Source organism: Trachypithecus francoisi, unplaced genomic scaffold, assembly GCF_009764315.1.
Source record: "Trachypithecus francoisi isolate TF-2019V2 unplaced genomic scaffold, Tfra_2.0 Lachesis_group10, whole genome shotgun sequence".
In the NCBI taxonomy this organism is placed as follows: Eukaryota; Metazoa; Chordata; class Mammalia; order Primates; family Cercopithecidae; genus Trachypithecus; species Trachypithecus francoisi.
The window spans coordinates 17,508,811-17,528,399 of record NW_022681455.1 but is presented as its reverse complement, the minus strand read 5'-3'; the positions used below and the strand labels follow the sequence as shown (position 1 = coordinate 17,528,399).

Here is a 19,589-nt window from a genome sequence, read left to right as displayed (position 1 = left end):
AAAAGGGGAAATTCTGTCTTTTGCAGCAACATGGATGAATATAGAGGATATTATGCTCAGTAAAATAAGCCAGGTATAGAAAGGCAAATATCACATGATCTTACCTATACTTGGAATCTAAAACAGTTTAACTTATAGAAGTAGAAAGTAGAATAGTGGTTACCAGATGCTGCGGAGTAGGGTGGGAGGGGGTTGGATGGAAAAATAGAAAATGCTGGTTAAAGAGTACAAAGTTGCAGATGAACAGAAGGAATATGTTCTGGTGATCTATTGCATAGCAACATGGTTACGATTAATAGTAATGTGTTGTATATTTCTAAATTGCTAAGGGTGGATTTTTAATGTTCTCATCTGGCCGGCCATGGTGGTGAACGCCACCTGTAATCCTAGCACTTTGGGAGGCCAAGACAGGTGGATTACTTGAGCCCAGGAGTTCAAGACCAGCCTGGGCAACATGGTGAAACCCTGTCTCTACAAAAAATACAAAAAGAAAAAAAAATTATCTGGGCATGGTGCTGTGTGCCGGTAGTCCCAGCTAGTCTGAAGGCTAAGGTGAGAAGATTGCTTGAACCCAGGAAGTTGAGGCTGCAGTGAGCCATAATGGCGCCACGGCAGTCCAGCCTGGGTGACAGAGCAAGGCCCTGTCTCAAAAATAAAATAAAAAGATAAAATACATGAAATGCTCTCACCTCAAAGAAATGATAAGTATGTGAGGTGAGAGCTACGTTCATTAGCCTGATTTGATCGCACCACAATGTATACATGTACAGAAACATCACACCATACCCCATAAATATATGCAATTATTGTCAATTAAAAATAAAATGAAAAAAAGAACTCAGTTGTTACCTTCCTATTTTATTAGAAAACAGAAGGAAACAATGTATCTATTTACTGTCCTTTGAGTGATCCTCCACCCCCCATCATCAGATGAAGTCTCCTGCCACTCAGCAAATGACCACCCCTTTCTTCCCTACATGATCCTCTCAGTGGCAAGTCCTGGCCTCACATGATCCAGCCCACGTGACTCTCACTCTTTCATCTCACCTTCTTTTGCCTATTTTTAGGAGATGCTTTTGATTTTTGCTCTCCCTTTTTAAATGATTTTCTTCTACATACTTTTCACACTACCTTTTCCTCAAATTTCAAAATGAACGCAAGTGAATGCAGAATGAAAAATGCCTGTCCTGGCTGGGTGCGGTGGCTCAAGCCTGTAATCCCAGCACTTTGGGAGGCCGAGACGGGCGGATCACGAGGTCAGGAGATCGAGACCATCCTGGCTAACACGGTGAAACCCCCTCTCTACTAAAAATACAAAAAAAACTAGCCGGGTGAGGTGGCGGGCGCCTGTAGTCCCAGCTACTCGGGAGGCTGAGGCAGGAGAACGGCGGGAACCCGGGAGGCAGAGCTTGCAGTGAGCTGAGATCTGGCCACTGCACTCCAGCCCGGGCGACAGAGCAAGACTCCGTCTCAAAAAAAAAAAAAAAAAGGAAAATGCCTGTCCTAAGACTCTCCATGCAGCATCCACTGTATCTCTTTTGCCTCACCTTGAGGCATCTGCAGGACAGGCGGCAGAGCCAGGAGTATTTAAAAAGTAAGTAAGTTCATACCTGGTTGGGACTGTCAGATAACCATCATTTAAAAATAGAGCCGAAAGGTAATTTTCTACTTGGCAAAACTATGTTTTTGCATTTAGAACTCATTTTGGAAGTCAGTTTGATATTTGCCCTTTTATGAACACATTATCTGAGGTATTAAATGAAAAGAAGTAACAATTTGTACTCAATCCATGTTATAATGTAACTGGAATTACCTCTAATAGTGGCGGAATGGAAAACAATGTGTACCCTCCAACTCACTTAACATATATTAATAGCTTAGTGGTAGCCTCTTGGATATAAAAAAGGAGTGGTATTTGTCTTCCAGGGGACAAATGACAGAAGACACAGGGACTTCATAGACTTTCTCTCTGAAGAAGTTGGTCAAGAAGGACCAAATACTGTGTAATAAGATAGGATTATTTGATATCAAAGCTGTAAATCTATCATTTTTCTTACCTACAAATTTTTTTCTTTTTTTTTTTTTTTTGAGATGGAGTCTGGCTCTGTTGCCCAGGCTGGAGTGCAGTGGCCGGATCTCAGCTCACTGCAAGCTCCGCCTCCTGGGTTTATGCCATTCTCCTGCCTCAGCCTCCCGAGTAGCTGGGACTACAGGCGACCCCCACCTTGCCCGGCTATTTTTTTGTATTTTTTAGTAGCGACGGGGTTTCACCGTGTTAGCCAGGATGGTCTCGATCTCCTGACTTCGTGATCCGCCCGTCTCGGCCTCCCAAAGTGCTGGGATTACAGGCTTCAGCCACTGCGCCTACCTGCAAATTCTAAAGGGCTTATATAGGCATTGTCTCATTTCTTAGTTTGATTTACAATTGGGACTTCAAAGCTTGAAATATAAATGATTTAGCTAAAATCATGATTGAACTTCTAAAATTCAACTCAGAACAAATACTCAAAATGAAACCTCTTCTGTACCAAGTGCTTAAGCAAAACAAAGTTAGAATTTCCATGGAAACAGCCTGGAACTCTGGAAGTAGAAGAGAGGACAAAAGTAAGCATGAAAACGCATTTATTTATTTTTTGGTTCCTCTTCACCTCTGCCCCTCCAAACCTCAAGCTGTCATCTTAATGAACGCTTTCAAGCCTCAGAGGGAATTAAGAAGAACAATATTTGACAGGAGTGAGGAAAGAACTAAATATAGTTTCCTTGTGAGAGAAATGTATTCCATAATCTCATCTACTTCTCTTTCCCTTATCTGGGTAATCTCTCCATCTTTCAATGTTATTTTTGTGCTGCTTTTATTGTACAGTCAGTTTAGCTGTTCCTTGGTTGGAATAGAATAAAGATAACATGAGATATGATTTTGTCCTCTTTTGGAAGGGTCATTTAATGAGAGAATTGAGATCAGTTACCAAATTAATATTGTACATATTTCCTTGGTATAATAATGCTTGCTCAATGCTTTAGAACTTCTAAAATGCTCTCATCTCCCTTAATTTATTCAATGAGTATAACCTGAGAAGTAGACAGAACAACTATGCTGACTACTATCAACCCACACTTTATCAGTTTAGAAGGGTTTAAGATCATCCTGATGATAAGTAATGAAGCCAGGACTCACCCAGCACTTTGGATCTCAGCTCCATTACTTTCTCTAACTCTACAAGCCTGACCGACCATTATGTCACAACTATTCTCTCCTTCCTATTAGATATTAAAAAATTCTATTTGTTTCTTTTTAGAAATGTATTCTTGGCTGGGCATATAATCCCAGCACTTTGGAAGGTTTCTAAAGTGGGAGGATCGCTTGAATCCAGGAGTTCAAGACCAGTCTGGACAGTGTCGTGAGAATCTGTCTCTACAAAAAATAAAAAATGGGCCGGGTGCGGTGGCTCATGCCTGTAATCCCAGCGCTTTGGGAAGACAAGGTGGGTGGATCACAAGGTCAGGAGTTCAAAACCAGCCTGACCAGCATGGTGAAACCCCGAATCTACTAAAAATACAAAAATTAGTCAGGCATGGTGGCGGGTGCCTGTAGTCCCAGCTTCTCAGGAGGCTGAGGCAGGAGAATTGCTTGAATACAGGATGTGGAGGTTGCAGTGAGCCAAGATCTCACCGTTGCACTCCAGCCTGGATGACAGAGCAAGACTTCATCTCAAAATAAATAAATAAACAAATAAATAATATAAAATAAAAAATGAGCTGGGCATGTGGGTGCACACCTGTACTCCCAGCTACTTGGGAGGCTGAGGTAGGAGGATTCCTTGAGCCTGAGATGTTGAGGCTGCAGAGAGCCACGATCATGACACTGCACTCCAGCCTGGGCAACAAAGCGAGACCATCTTAAAAAGAGAAAAAAAGAAAATAAAGAAAATTTATGCTTTAGCGTTAGCATTATCAAGTAAAAATCTTGCTCTAACTGCTAATATTGCTACTGCTGCAGATCAGGAAGAAAGGTACAGCCTGGGGTAGGTGGACTTTTGGCTTTTCTGAGCTGCCTATTTTTGACAAGCTCTTCCCAGAACTGCCTGAACTATTTTTTATCAATAAATCAAAACTGCTTCATTTTAAAGTTCAGCAATAGACAGCTCATTGAGGACAAAAGTGACCTTCCACAAATCTGAAAAATTAAAGCACATCTTTTGGAATGAAATAACCATTAATGCACTGACTGAAGTAAGTAGCTTAGAAATTATTTTAGTGGTCCTCGATAATACCTTGGGTACAGTCATCTCTCTCCCTGGAGACAGGCTGGTAACTATTTTTCCTTGGAAAATTAAAGTTTAAGGTTGTTGACAGGTCTAAATAGGCTAACAGTTATGATGTGGAATGGAAACTTTGATACGGAATCTGTTATTACTGCTGTCTGTTGTTTATAATTATTGAAAACTAATGGGAGTTCAAGAAAACATGTCACGGATTTGGGAAATATCAGGACCAAGAAATCAATAAACAATCCTTTCCAGGACGGGCGCGGTGGCTCACGCCTGTAATTCCAACACTTTGGGAGGCCGAGGCCAGCATATCCCTGAGGTCAGGAGTTTGAGACCAGCCTGGCCAACATGGTGAAACCCTATCTCTACTGAAAACACAAAAATTAGCCAGGCGTGGTGGCGAGTGCCTGTAATCCCAGCTACTTGAGAGGCTGAGGCATGAGAGTCACTTGAACCTGGAAGGCAGAGCTTGCAGTGAGCCGAGATCATGCCACTGCACTCCAGCTGGGGCGACACAGGGAGACTCCGTCTTAAAACAAACGAAACAAAACAAAACCCCCCAAAAACCCAACCCCAATCCACTCCATAATTAGTGTAACATACACTTCCAGACAGTCAATATGACACTCAATTTGATGTTCTAACACATACTTTATCAGATATTACCACATCATTGTGGATGTAAATTAAAACATCCCAATAGGTGACTTCCTCTGGTTAGCTACTACTCCTGGGCCTCACAATTGCTACTACATATACATATACATATACATATATATATATATTTTTTTTTTTTTTTGAGACAGAGTCTTGCTCTGTCACCCAGGCTGGAGTGCAGTGTGGCACGATCTCTGCTCACTACAACCTCTGCCTCCTGAGTTCAAGTGATTCTCCTGCCCCAGCCTCCCGAGTAGTTGGGACTACAGGCGCATGCCACCACGCCCAGCTAATTTTTTTGTATTTTTAGTAGAGATGGGGTTTCACCGTGTTAGTGAGGATGGTCTCAATCTCCTGACCTCATGATCCACCCATCTTGGTCTCCCAAAGTGCTGGGATTACAGACGTGAGCCACCACGCCCAGCCACTATTACATATTTACTTACTATATGTATCTGGCTCTGTGACAAGCAGTTGGTATGCTTTTTAAATTTAATATTTAAATAACCATGCAAGACAAGTATTATTATCACATTATTATAGATGAGGAATGCTTTAAAAAAGTGAATTACAGACTGGGTGCGGTGGCTCACACCTGTAATTCCAGCACCTTGGGAGGCTGAGGCGGGCAGATCACGAGGTCAGGAGATGGAGACCATCCTGGCTAACACGGTGAAACCCCCGTCTCTACTAAAAACACAAAAAATTAGCCGGGTGTGGTGGCCGGTGCGCCTGTAGTCCCAGCTACCCAGGAGGCTGAGGCAGGAGAATGGCATAAACCCAGGAGGCGGAGGTTGCAGTGAGCCGAGATTGCACCAACTGCACTTCAGCCTGGGCGACAGAGCGAGACTCTGTCTCAAAAAAAAAAAAAAGGTGAGTTTCAAAGAGCAATTGGCTTCACTCGCACTGCTGAAAAGTGGGAGTCCAGCTCAAATCTCAGTTTACCTGACCCCAGCATCACTGGGCTGGTTCTGCTTCTGGTAGTCCTCTCTACTACTGGCCCACGCCTTCCAAGGCATCTTTCAGCTAACCAGTTTTCAGTGACATGAAGTCCTTTAGGTCTCCCCTGGTGGGATAGGGGATGACCTATATCATTTGCTAAGTATAAGGTAGATAATTGAGTTAGTGAAACTTACTTTAAAGGCACAAAACCAGGACATCCAGGAGAGGATTATGCTCACTGAAAATGTTACATATCAATCATGGCTATTAATTCAAGTTCAAAAGAGAAATCATTCGCCTTTACTACAGAATTAGAAACAGCCAATGCAACAGAAGTTTTTAAAAATTATATTTAATACAAGTGAATAGATTAGAAGATCTGAAATGTTATAAAGCAATATACACAACGAATAAATAATTTGCACAGGAGAGTCATGTCTACATTACGTAACACTGTCTAGTATGGGAATACTTAAAGTAAATCCAGTGATAATGGAGAAAGTCCATAAAAATGCTAACCTGTCTTCCCTTGTATGAAATTGTTCAAGTATAAAAATCCAATACAGTGTAAAATAGTATTCAATTTAGTTTAAGAATAAAAATTGCAAGTATTGCAGTTTCAGAAGAAAAATGTAAAGCAGCATTTAAAGACTACGTAAGAATAGTGTTAAACTAATGAATTACCGATAAATGAGATCTACACAGGCAAAATCAGAGGCGGAAGCATGAAACTAGCAATATATACTGTTTAAAAAAAAATCTAAAAACTAAACTAAAATGTGTTAATGTAAGAGTACTCTCTTATACAGTGCACATATGAATTTAAATAAATCCAAGTCAACATCTTTAGTTGAATAGGTTAATATTTAATACGCTACATCTAGACCTACTAAATAATTTATGCCATGAGATGAATACATAATTTTACAGTGTCACATCTAAAGTTCCTTTCTTTAGAGTGCAGCATAGTAAAACTTAAAAATAAATATCTTAAATAGCATTACTATTAAGGCACAGTATAAACCACATTATCATTAACCTTTGAAGAATTGTAATCTCAGTAACCTTGTTGTCTCATGTACTGTAGTCACTAATAAATAGTTTTAAATATGACTCTGAAATAGATACTAAAAAGTGTAAAATTACTTAAAAAGGGAAAAAAAATAAATGTCCTTAAGACAGTTCTGCAAACTTTGCCTGCCTTTATTCATAAGCCACGAGTCGACACAATAAATAGAAAGAGAAGGCTGTTGTAGTAAAAGCCTGATCCTATTTCAGAATCAGAATTGCTGACACCAGCAGATACAAGTTTCCCAAAATTGAAACAGGATGGGGAGAGGGATTAGAATGTGACAAGCTCATCAAACAAGCACAAGTGATGTGTTCTTTCCAGAACTGTGTGTTATTGATTGTCTGTACAGCTGTTGCACCCATTAATTCCACATCACTTGTTCCACAGTTCCACTCATCCACAGGACAGATGAGAAAATAGCTTTGGTGCCTGTCCACCATTTTACCCACTGCCACGCTCCTAGATTGATTGTTCGATGCCCATTTTTGAGATAGTAAGAACAGGACCTTCCGACTTGAAAAAAAGTTCTACAGGCCTTAAGTGACTGCTAAAAATGACAATCAGTGCTTTCGCCGTTTGTAAAAAATCTGCTTTTAAATGTAATTCAAGCTACATATTGCTCGCTCTGTATTCCCTGGTTCAACTAGATTCAAACAGCATTTTTCTAACTTGTAAAAGGCAGTTTGCTTCCCTGATACTATAAAAAGAGCAAAAATAAAAATCCCGTTACAAAAGTGAAGTTCTGTTGTTACTCCTGGCGTCATTTCATAGTGGCCTTTCATTTACTCAGGCTCTTTGGGATTGATTTCCAAAATTGTGCCCATTCCTCTCATTCTTACCTCTTTCTCATCTAGAACACTACCTGGAGTATAAAAAAAATAATAACTCTGCTTCACAATAGCATGGCTGTTTTTTGTTTTTTGTTTTTTTTTTAAAGCTGTTAAGTCAATGTTAACTCTCTTATTAGCTACTAAAACTTGGAAAACTGGGAGGGAAAGAGAAAACAATTCAACTTTGATCAGATGGCTGGTCTATTGCATTCGGTCTGTCTGCAGCTGCTGAGGCTGGTACTGGCCAAATGCTGCAGCGGCAGCAGCTGCTGCAGCGGCGGCGGCAGCTGTCCCAGGTGCCGCTGCGGTGATTGGCTGCTGGACTGCGTAACCATAGCCCCCAGCAGTAACATATCCTGCAGCAGCTGGAGAGGCTGCATAGGGGTACTGGTCATAGGCAGCAGCGGCGGCGGCAGCAGCAGCGGCTGCTGAGTATTGTGCGTATGCAGCTCCAGTGTAATCAATGTAAGGGGTTGTGGAGGCGGCAGCTGCTGTCGGCTGGACATGTGGAATGACCACTCCTGGCTGCACAAAAGCCTGCGGATAGACATAGTGGGCAGGTATCCTGTTGAGAAATGGAAAACAAAGTCAGGCGGTCATCACCTCCTATCTGAAGCATGTTGTTCAAAGATAAGACAAACTCAAATTTAGTGGTTATTATGAGCATAGGGTTGCCACAATATCTACTTTCTAGTGGTCCACTGAGAATACTCGGGCAGTAGCCAAAGTCATAGAGTGCCCCCACAAGAACTGGACCCCAAAAGTATGATGACACCCTCCCTGCTAGAATTGTCATGTATGATTATTTGGAGCTATTAAATACAGTTTATCAAGAGTTTGGAAAATAAATCAGGATTCATGAGGGCTACACACATGAGATATTTAACAAGTGCTCGATTGATGAAGACTTTGGAAAATTTTGTAATGAGTTCATAAAATAAAAATGTTTAAGTAAATAGAAAAATTCTTAGCCAAGACTATAGGACTCAACAGGTAGTCCATAATTATTCACTTCTGTGGGGTGATCACCAGTTCGTCGAAATTAACATAAACATTAACAAAATCCATATGTTTATTATCATGGCAACCCTACTTGAAATTGCTATGCAGACTCAGCACACATTAATCTCTCTGCAACCTCAGTCACCCTTATTAAAAATAATAATTAAAAAAGGAAGCAGGCGACAAAATAAAAAAAAGGAGTTTAAAAGTTCACAAGTGTGGTAAACACAGCAGAATCACACTTCTCAAACGAACTGTAGTGCAGCTCACTCTGTCACAAGAGGCTGTCGTGGGAAGCTACAAAAATGCTATTAACATTCATGGCAGTGATTCCCAAAGAGATGTGCAGCACGCTTATTTTCTTTCTTTCTCTTTTTTTTCCCCCATAAAATTCATAAGGACACAACGGTCAACCAAACCTGTTTGACTATCAGGCACCTGAGGGTCAGCCAGCTTGTTTATCTCTATGCAAGACAGACAGAAGGGGTTTTGGGGAAATGATGAGGTTGAGGGAAAAGGCAGGACAGGGAAGTACAACTAAATATTTCTAAAATTAATAGAAATTTAAAAGGTTTACATAACAAGAAAAGTTTTTTTTCCACATCTACTAACTCTCATTTCATCCTCCAAATCAGCAGAAATACGTTAGTGTCATGTTTGAAATCTGCCCTATTCGTTGATATTTTCTACAAATCATATCAATTGTATAATCATGTGTTATCCTGCAAAAGTTCAAGAAAGTCAAACAAAACCAAGTACCTTTTAAAATTATACATTCACAGATAATACAAGACAGACTCCAGTGACCTTACTTAAAAGTTAATGTGGTTAAAAAAATAAATCACAAGAGGTATTTAAAAAAAATCCATGCATCTCCATTCTCACTCTTGCAATTTATTACTGCCCATCTGAAACACTACCATGAATATCTGATTTATCTTCTTCTTTAAAATAATCTCCATTAAAGCCCCCTATATTTATATCTAAAATTATGACACTAGAATGCTATGTGGTTGTTGGCAAAGCCAACTTATCAGAAGTACAAGGACAAGTTAACAATCTTCCAACTTCAAAGAACTCAAAACAGAGAACAGCACATGTAGATTGTTCAGAAACATAGATTTTGCTTTGCCTTTTCAGAGTTTTACTGAAAGCACTCATTAGTGAACATCCATGGAAAAGATGAATTTATCTCAGAGGGTAGTGGACTTTGGCCCCAATGATAAAAATACACTCAATTTTACCAGACTTGCAGATCTTTCCCAGTGCCAGGAGAAACGACGTCATCAAGTGTTTCTGAGGACACTCAGAGATGTTCTTAACTGCTTGTCAGAAACCAGGCGCGTGGTCGTGCACACACTCAGAACTCTGCTGCAGGTCAGGTGACTGGCTCACTCGCAGCAACAGGTGTGGCTTTATGAAACACTGTCCCTGGAGGCTGCCACCTCCACAACGTGTAGACACGGCTAAGAGAGCCTACTCTCATGCCAGTTTACATGTGGTGATGGACAGCAGGGGCTGCAGCCGGGCTATTTTTGATCCTGTCATGCGACAAGGGTTTCCAGCGGGTAAAATGTCTTTATAAGGCCAAAGTAAAACATGTATCAGCTGCAAAGGCCAGCCAGTGCGGATCTCACTGACACCGAAACCTTAACCCCTTGTACTCACTCTCAAAGTTCCAAGAACAACACTGTGGGTGCTAGGTTGGTATCTCTGAACAAAGGTGTTAACTGAAAATGTTTATCCTACAAAAAGGCAGGAGAAAGTGTTGTGAAGAATGCATTAAAAGACAGGGGCAAAGTTGCTTAGGGGGCTTTAGCTCTATGTTTACTTCGCATTAGGAAACAGTTTTGATTTCACAATGTCAAACAATGAGAATATAAAGAAAGTTCACTGGATTATCAGACTCCTACATGAAGTTTGGCAAAGGTTAAAGAGACGTCTGGAAGGCAAATGAAAACCGAGAACATTTTAAGGCTTAGGGAAAAGGAGAACCCAAAAGACCTCAGAGAGCCTAAAATATCCTGGGTCAGGAAGGAGGGCAGAATTGGACTAAAGGTTCAGGTGGCACTTTGGAATGAAATCCTGAATTAGGAGTTTTTTTTAATAGTCTGAGAAACCCGTTAAGGTGATCTGGGAATCTCCCTCCTATTAGACATTTACCAATGTCTTTTCCTTAACTATAAAATGTGCATGCCTAGTAGTTACAAAAAGCACAAGTGCAAAGAAGATACTTTTGGTAATTTTCAAAGAAAATTTACTACATTTTCCTTTTCTTCCCATCTCTTCAGGTTGCACTGACATCTCTATGTGACTTTTGAAGCAACATCGTAACTGGTTCCGAAGAAATACCCTAACTGGTTTCCTCTTCCAATCTATCTCACAGCAACTGATGACAAAGTCTCCATCTCATTCATTTGCTCAAAGTAATCCTTGGCTCCTAACAAACCAAACTCAGTGCAAATTTCTCAAGCCTTGGCATTCTAGGCTAAAATACCCAGACTGCCTCTGGCTCGAAAACACCTTTCTAGTATTTCCTTCCACCCTTCCTCGAACCCAGGTCAACTGGGCTCCTTTATGTTTCCTGGACAAGCTTCACATTCCCAGATCCTTGCCCTTTATTCATGTCATTCATCCCTCACTGCGATGCTGTCTCTACCTGCTGAAATCCAAATCCCACTCACTGAGCTCTAGCACTCACTACGTGTAGAGCTTTCAGAAATTTGCTTTATTTTTTAGTCTCATATTTTTCTTTTTTTCATGCTATCGTGTCTTAACACAGCCTCATATTTTGCATATGTGAAATGGACTAATAATCTCACAACCCTGGATTGCTGTGCATTAAATAAAATTATCTGTGGAGAGAGTCTACAATGACAAATATAGTAGGCACTCAATAAAAAAAGAGTTCCCTACACTCCACCATTCTTTAAAACCTAGGTCAACTTCTAATTCCTTCATGAAGACTTCTGAATCCCATTCACTGCCCTGATGTCCATCTCTCTTATCTGAAGCCACATGGACAGCCCTTCTTGGTGCTTATTGGCTTTCTTATTGGATTATGAGAGAATAGAGTTTTGTCTTTGGGGGCTACAGCTTGACAAAGAGGAAAGAACGCAGCTTCTGAGGTCAGGCGGGCCGTGATTCTGAACCTAGAATCAGACTCTAACACTTAGCAGTTCTGTGATCAGGGGGATGTTAATTAACCTCTCTGTGTCTTAGTTTTGGAAAAGATATTAACAATGCCTTCAACAAATACTTACTGTGAGAATTAAATTATATAATTTATGTAAATCCCTTATCATTACAATCCATATGGCAGATGTTTGGTTAGTGTCAGTTACAGTCCCTCCTGCCCTCCTTAGTGGACACTATGAATACTAAGCACAGTGTTACCACACCCAGCATAAAACTGAGCACTTAAAAGGCATACTGAGTCAATGTTTAAGTTATGTTCAACCTGATCTAAACTAGCCCAGAAATTTCTACTTACAGGTCTGTAGCCTCCCCTCTCCAAGGTTTCAATAAGGAAATGCTTCTTTCAAACATAAACTGTAAAATACTGTTCAGCAAGTTTACAAGTTTTTCTACATCTGCCCACTGTGCTACATCGGAAATTCCTTTTAGGCCCGGGTGTGTATATATATATATATATATATTTTTTTTTTTTTTGTCACCCAGGCTGGAGTGCAGTGGCACGACCTTGGCTCACTGCAAGCTCCGCTTCCCGGGTTCACGTCATTCTCCTGCCTCAGCCTCCCGAGTATCTGGGACTACAGGCGCCAGCCACCACGCCTGGCTAACTTTTTTTTTTTTGTATTTTTAGTAGAGACGGGGTTTCACTGTGTTAGCCAGGATGGTCTCGATCTCCTGACCTCGTGATCCATCCGTCTCGGCCTCCCAAAGTGCTGGGATTACAGGCGTAAGCCACCGCGCCCGGCCTTTTTTTTTTTTTTTTTTGAGACGGAGTCTCACTCTGTTGCCCAGGCTGGAGTGCAGTGGTGCGATCTCGGCTCATTGGAGCCTCCGCCTCCCGGGTTCACGCCACTCTCCTGCCTCAGCCTGGGACTACAGGCGCCCGCCACCACGCCCGGCTAATGTTTTTTTTTTTTTTTTTTTTTTGAGACGGAGTCTCGCTCTGTCGCCCGGGCTGGAGTGCAATGGCCGGATCTCAGCTCACTGCAAGGTCCGCCTCCCGGGTTCACGCCATTCTCCTGCCTCAGCCTCCCGAGTAGCTGGGACTACAGGCGCCCGCCACCTCGCCCAGCTCGTTTTTTGTATTCTTTAGTAGAGACGGGGTTTCACCGTGTTAGCCAGGATGGTCTCGATCTCCTGACCTTGTGATTCGCCCGTCTCGGCCTCCCAAAGTGCTGGGATTACAGGCTTGAGCCACCGTGCCCGGCCCCCAGCTAATGTTTTGTATTTTTTAGTAGAGAACGGGGTTTCACTATGTTAGCCAGGATGGTCTGGATTTCCTGACCTCGTGATCCGCCCACCTCGCCTCCCAAAGTGCTGGGATTACAGACGTGAGCCACTGAGCCTGGCCCCTAGGCCAAGGTTTTATCTTCAAAGGACCAAAGCAACCTGGGGGCCATTTAAGGACCACATTCAAAAGAAGAGTTCAGTTACTAGAATTTCAAATAAGTCAAGTCAAATTTGAAATTCTCAAGCTTCTTTCCAGGCCTAAAACAGGAACATGTAGCATTCAAACAGAATTTAGGATGACCAGGTGTGATTTGTTAGGTACAGACTCTGAAATTAGAGCAGTGTTGAGAACCTCTTAAAAAAGAAAAAGAAAGCTCGCTTGGTCCACCTGGAATGCTATCTATTTCTAATAAGAATCTCAAGTTCAAACAATTCATGCACACAGTAATAATCACCATCCTTTATAAAGACAAGTTAACATTAGAAGAAGTGGAAAACAAAAGGTTGCTATCAAAACACACTTGCTTTCAAATTTCCATATGACACATCTTACACTGGTGGTTCTAATTTTCCTTGTGTTACCTTCTTTCTTAAGGACTGATCTACGACGACTTCCAAAACCAGTCCAGATTCCTATGCCCAGCTCTCAAGATCCACCTTAGACAGTCTGGTGTCTCCACGCACTGAGTCTTCTACTCTGTGCCTCTGCTTCGGCTCACTCCATCCTATACCCTCCAGACATATTCAGTCTTCCTTTTACCTAAGACAAACCCAGTGGTACAAGTCTAGTGCCAGTCTACCTGCCACGCACACCACAGCCTTATTCAACTCCTCCACCTCATCTATTTTCTTGCTACTCTGAATTCCTTTTGTACTTGAAACAATAGCAAGTCATTTAGCAATTAGTAATTCTTGACTGGTTTTTGCACGACTTTTGCTTCCCAAACTAATGTGCAATTCCCTCGTTTTGCATCACCCACTGGCACAATGAAAAAATAAACACATGCAACTACCTGTTGATTGATTCCATTTTATAACTGTTTCAAGATTATTAGTGTGAACTCACCACTAAGCTCACATCACGCCTTCAGATACAAGCTCTCCTCCCTAATCCCACCTTAAACAAATAGTCTAAATGAATTACCCACAGAAACAGCTGAACCCATCAACCCACCATTTGTTGTCAGTATCTGGGTTGGCTTGGATGGGGCTTTGATAAATAGCTATGGATATAGGAAGGCCCTTTCTGATCATATTGACAGAAGCGTCTTCCACAGCTAAAAAAAAAAAAAAAAGTAGTTGGCAATAACAGTAGGTACTGATATGTTAGAGCTGTAAGGAGGTGGTCATGGGAAATATAACCTGACTCTTCCAAGTCAAGTTATTGTTACTTCCTTTTTAAAACCTATTCTTAGAGACACATATGGTAGACAACTATCTATGTAGACAGATTCCAGCCTTCCAGGTTACACAGGTAGATATTTAGGTCCTAAGCTAGAGAAGAAATTATTATTGAGGATAAAACACTCTTTCAACAACATGAACATTTAAAAAGAAAATTTAAGTATCCTGCGTTAAGAGTTACAGGAATGTTGATCAGGTAGAATACAGCCAAAACAGAATCTAGTGTCCAGGATAAATTGAGGCGGGGGGGTGATCTCCCACCCATATAACCTCTGAATGGAAGAGAACTGGGGACCTTGGAACAGGAAAAATGGTAATCACAAGACCCAAAGACAACACAAATATAAACACGTGTTCACCTGAGTTAGGTCCAAAAGGTGAAAGTTAGTGCTACACTACTCAAAAAAACTGGCTTGTGTTAATAAAATCTGATGAGAGTTGCTGAACCTTTAAATTAGATGGTCTAAAAGTAGATACGCATTGCAAAAGAAAGAACCCCATTCCCAGAAAATTTCCCATAAAACAGAAACTTAGGACATGCAAGCAATGAATCTGTATTCTGACAAAGAGAAATCACACGATTTAGCACTCACTACAAAAATATGGTTAAACAGAAGTCACAGGCTACAGCTTAAAAGCAAGAAAAAAAAAAAGGCCCTTTGCTTCCCATGGCAAAGTCAAAAGTCAACACCCCTCAACACCACCACCAAAACCAAAACGCAAAGAGCCCCTTCCCCAAGGAAAAGAAAACACTTTCACTACAGCTCTTTTCAATTAAGTAAAAAGCACACAGTTTAGCTATCAACACCACTTCATTACTGTAATAAATAAAATAAAGCACACGAAGGGCTATTGACTATTGTGAAAAATAAAAACAACAACACCAACATCCATGCATCGTTAATCACCATCTGAGCTTGTGTGTCTGAGTCTACTGGTTACAGAGTTTAATTCCAAACAGAACTATTCCACCTCTTATCATGGTATCCTTCTGATCAGTTAGCTTAACTGTATACGAGCCCTGTCAGGTTAGAAAGAGATAAATAAAATTGAGTCAAGTTGAACAGTAGTAATGGTGATGGGACACAATCGTCTTGTACACAAGTCATACCTGGTATTTTTGTTTTGTTTTGTTTTGCTAATCATAAGCTCAAACTTTGTCTCGTTTGGAGGCTGCATACTTGGTCAGATAACTTGACTCATCTAAAAATATTTATAGTATCAGCATTAAAAATGCACAAATATATATATAAAATTATATAACCAGGAACATTCTGTGACATCATGATCTTATCTGTATATAACAAAGAGGCAGGTTAACAAATGATAGTCATACTGAAACTTAAGAAAGTCTGATTAATCAACTTACCCGAAAGGTCTCTGTATAAGGGCTGGATGAAGTTGTTGAACACCAAAGGCAAAACCTAACAACAAAACATACCACCTTCTTTATTTGTGCATGGTTAAGGCATTTATTACTCGTACAAGTAAAATGCAATCACAACTTCCACTTACAAAAGATAACCATTCTTTTGCCACTTTAAATAAACTATATGTATGTATATTTTTAAAAGTCAGTTTTATAAATGCTATCGTTGATTCAAAATAAATGTTTTAATAGGGGAAAAGTGGAAACTTTAAAAAAATCTGCAAAGTTTAGTTGGCAGACACAGAATCAGACCTTGGGAAAATGTTCATGAAATAATATTAAGTACAGCAGGATCTGACAATGAAGTTACATCTCAAATATTCTTACAGTTTTGAACCACAATCTATGAAAAGTCTTTGTAATCTGGAATGTTCTGAGATACTTCAGACAATGCTTTGAAAGATTATGGGTTTTAGTTTCCAGTATTCAGAATTCACACACACACACACACACACACACACACACAAACTCTTTTTTTCTGGATACTACATACCCACAATGTATTAGACAAATTTTTTTAATACCCATGAATATTTGCACAAGCACTCACTGTCTTGACAACCTAGTTTCCTTTTAAACCTGTTTGGATGGAAGTGTCAACCTCTTCCCAAAATTTCAGATGGAAAGGCTTAGAAGTGAAGAGTACGTGATTTAATCAAACTTTACAAGTAAAGACGCCTGACCAAGGAAAAGATTGTATTTGCTTAAAAATCAACTCTCAACTATTTGTGCTAATGCAAAGGGCAGTGTTGTCAATAATCCAAGAGATACTGTTTTCCCATAGACAAAAAGCTGCTCCCTTTTGGTAACTAATAGCTACTTGACATAAGTAAAATATTTCTCATCTCTAAGCCTCAGTTTCTTTGTCTGTAGCATAGGGTTTTTGAGTAAGTGCAATTTCTCTTTTCTTTGATTGCCAATACTCTGTGATTTCATGTTAAAGTTTTACCATTTGGGGCCGGCGCGGTGGCTCACACTTTGGGAGACCGAGGCGGGTGGATCACCTGAGATCAGGAGTTCGAGACCAGCCTGACCAACACAGTGAAACCCCATCTCTATTAAAAACACAAAATTAGCTGGGTGTGGTGATGCAATCCTGTAATTCCAGCTACTTGGGAGGCTGAGGCAGAACTGCTTGAACCAGGAGGCGGAGGTTGCAGTGAGCCTAGATCGCACCATTGCACTCCAGCCTGGGCAACAAGAGCGAAACTCCATCTCAACAAACAAACAAACAAACACCTTTACCAAATGGACATCACCCCTACCCCTTAATGCTTCCCTTGGGTCTGTGTTCAAGTCAGATTGCCTGCTCTGAGTACAGTGCAACTGTTGCTGCAAGGAGACACACCACTAAGTAGGGAAATATATTAGTTGAAGTCGACAAATTTGGCTCATATAATTCACATGTGAATTATCTACAGGTGGCTAAAAATTGGAAAACTGAGAGCAGACTACAAATGCATGTCATATAGGAAACAGGTGAGTCATGACTAAATCTTCCTCCTGTACAAACTGTTCAGGCCCCCAAGATCCATTTTTGCACACAAGTACATTTCAAGCCCTGAGAGGAGTATTTACAACTCTTTTATGTTTAATGCCTTGGTAGAATAACAAGCCATGGTTCAAGTTTACTAACACATCTACAGGAGACAACGTCTTCTAAATTAGAGAATCAGTCCATCCGTAAGTGGGGGGGGGGGTTCTTGGAGAGGGGAGTAGGGGAGACAGACATTTCTCACCTGGTTGCATGATCCTTGGTTTTGCTCCTAAGTATGCCAGGTTCACGTTGGCCTTTCTGCCATCAATGATGGGGTTGGGGTCCTTGCAGGCCCTTTCGGCAGCAGCCCGGTCAGCCATGGTGACCTTAGCAACAGACACACACAGACATACATACATAACCTCTAAATTAACCCCTGAAGGAAATCAAGAATCACAATGGAGAAGTCATTCATGATAAAACTGAGATCAAACTTTCTTTCTATTCTTTTCTTCTTTCGGCTGGACCCTCCTCTTTGATCTCCCATTTTTAAAAGGCGGGCGGGGTGGGGGGAGCGGGTAGACGAAGGAAAAAAAAAGAAACCCTCTAACCCTGCCCCACCCCTGAAATCTTAAGGGTGCTAGTAGGGCCTAGCTGAGATTTGGAAGCCTAAATTCTTGGAACTCTAGATCCTCCTTCCCCGACTCCCCCGCCCCCCAGGTCCCTACTCAGCTTCAGAGGCACCGTTTGCTTTAAAGAAAGTCCAGCCTCACATCCGCCCAACGTTCCCAACCTCCCGAAAACACTCCCCAACGACAATAGCTATTGTCCCACTCTGGGGCTCCCTGCTCTTCGGCAGCTGAATTTGCACGCTTAAATCTCTAGGAAGGAAGCTTAATATGCTCTGTTTCAGTTCGGCAAAGAGCCCTAGGATGATCCTTTAAAAGAACCTACCTTTGCAATTAAAAGGCGGGGGGATGACACAAGGGGAACAGCTCCATACCTCGTGGGGTGTCCCCTCCCTGCTCCAGCCACAACACCAGAACACACGCATTTTTACAAAGCAACAGCGCGCTTAACAACCGGCCTGCAGCCCAGGAATGCTGCAATTGTTCGGGGTTGCGGCCCCTCCCTCGCAACCCTCCGCACCCCAAATCCCATGGTCATTACAGTTGTCTCCTTCCACCCCTGCCCTGCCTTGCCCGGCCCCCGACCTCGCACAGCGCTGGGTCTTCTCCGAAACCCGCGAGGCTGGCGCCGGCCCTCTCCCCTAGCAAAGTTTCAGTTCACCCCGGAGCGAAGGGGCAGCGCCGCTCTCCCCGCGGGGCTCCTCACGGGTCACGCCGAGCCCTTCACTCCAAGCTCCCGATCCCTGGGGTCAGGCGCCACTCCGTCCCTCTCCCCCACCCCCCGTCCGTGCAACTTACAAATCCATAGCCCCGGGACTTGCCCGTCTGCCGGTCGGTGATGACCACCGCCTCCTCGATCTCGCCGAAGACCTCGAAGTACTTGCGCAGGCTGGCGTCGGTGGTGTGGTAGGGCAGCCCCCCGACGAAGATCTTGGTGTACGTCGTGTCCTTCTGGGTCGTGTGCATCTTCGCGCCCGCCCCGCGGCTCGGACTCCGGCTGCGGCTGCGGCTCGGGCAGCGGCTGCGCCTCCTCCTCCGGCTCCGCGTCTCCCGCACCCTTTCGCGGCCGCCAGGGGCCAAGGGCGAGCCAGGGGGCGAGGGCGGCGGCGCGGCGGGAGCGAGAGGCCGGGGGCGGCCAAGGGCGCGGGGCGCGCGGCTTCCGAAGTCGCCAGCGGCCCTGGAGACTTGACTTCGCTCTCTCTTCCCGCCCCCCCTGCCGGTCACCGTACAAATTCTCCGGATCGTCTGGATTAGAATCCGGTTCTATAGAATGTGCAAGCGGTTTCCACTCACCCGGCGGGGAGGCCAAAAATGAAAAGAGAGGGTAGTCCTCAAGCGAAGAAGGGGGTGCTTTAGAGGTAGATTTTTCTTCCTTAGGAATCAGGTGCCTTGGGTGGGGTGTGGGGAGGGTCCGCGGGGAGAGCGTCCGAGCGCCGAGGCGGGCGGGGGGCGCG

At 42.5% G+C, this 19,589-nt stretch overlaps 1 protein-coding gene across 1 annotated transcript; it reads right to left on the bottom strand.

The window, feature by feature from the left end:
* Positions 1-6,199: 6,199 nt before the first annotated feature.
* On the bottom strand, positions 6,200-19,330 carry RBM24 (RNA binding motif protein 24). The gene is made up of 4 exons (XM_033216314.1): positions 18,934-19,330; positions 17,769-17,892; positions 15,970-16,024; positions 6,200-8,334 (listed from the first exon to the last, which is right to left on the bottom strand). Exons 1-4 carry the CDS (start codon positions 19,099-19,101, stop codon positions 7,971-7,973), a joined length of 711 nt encoding a protein of 236 aa, XP_033072205.1. The 5' UTR covers positions 19,102-19,330; the 3' UTR covers positions 6,200-7,970.
* Positions 19,331-19,589: the final 259 nt, after the last annotated feature.

Excerpts from the sequence above, each read along its gene's own strand:
- RBM24 (XM_033216314.1), bottom strand. The coding sequence starts at position 19,101 with ATGCACACGACCCAGAAGGACACGACGTACACCAAGATCTTCGTCGGG. Across the intron at positions 17,893-18,933 it reads AGTCCCGGGGCTATGGATTT|GTCACCATGGCTGACCGGGC; the intron begins GTAAGTTGCACG and ends TCTGTTGCTAAG. Across the intron at positions 16,025-17,768 it reads ACCAAGGATCATGCAACCAG|GTTTTGCCTTTGGTGTTCAA; the intron begins GTGAGAAATGTC and ends TTTTGTTGTTAG.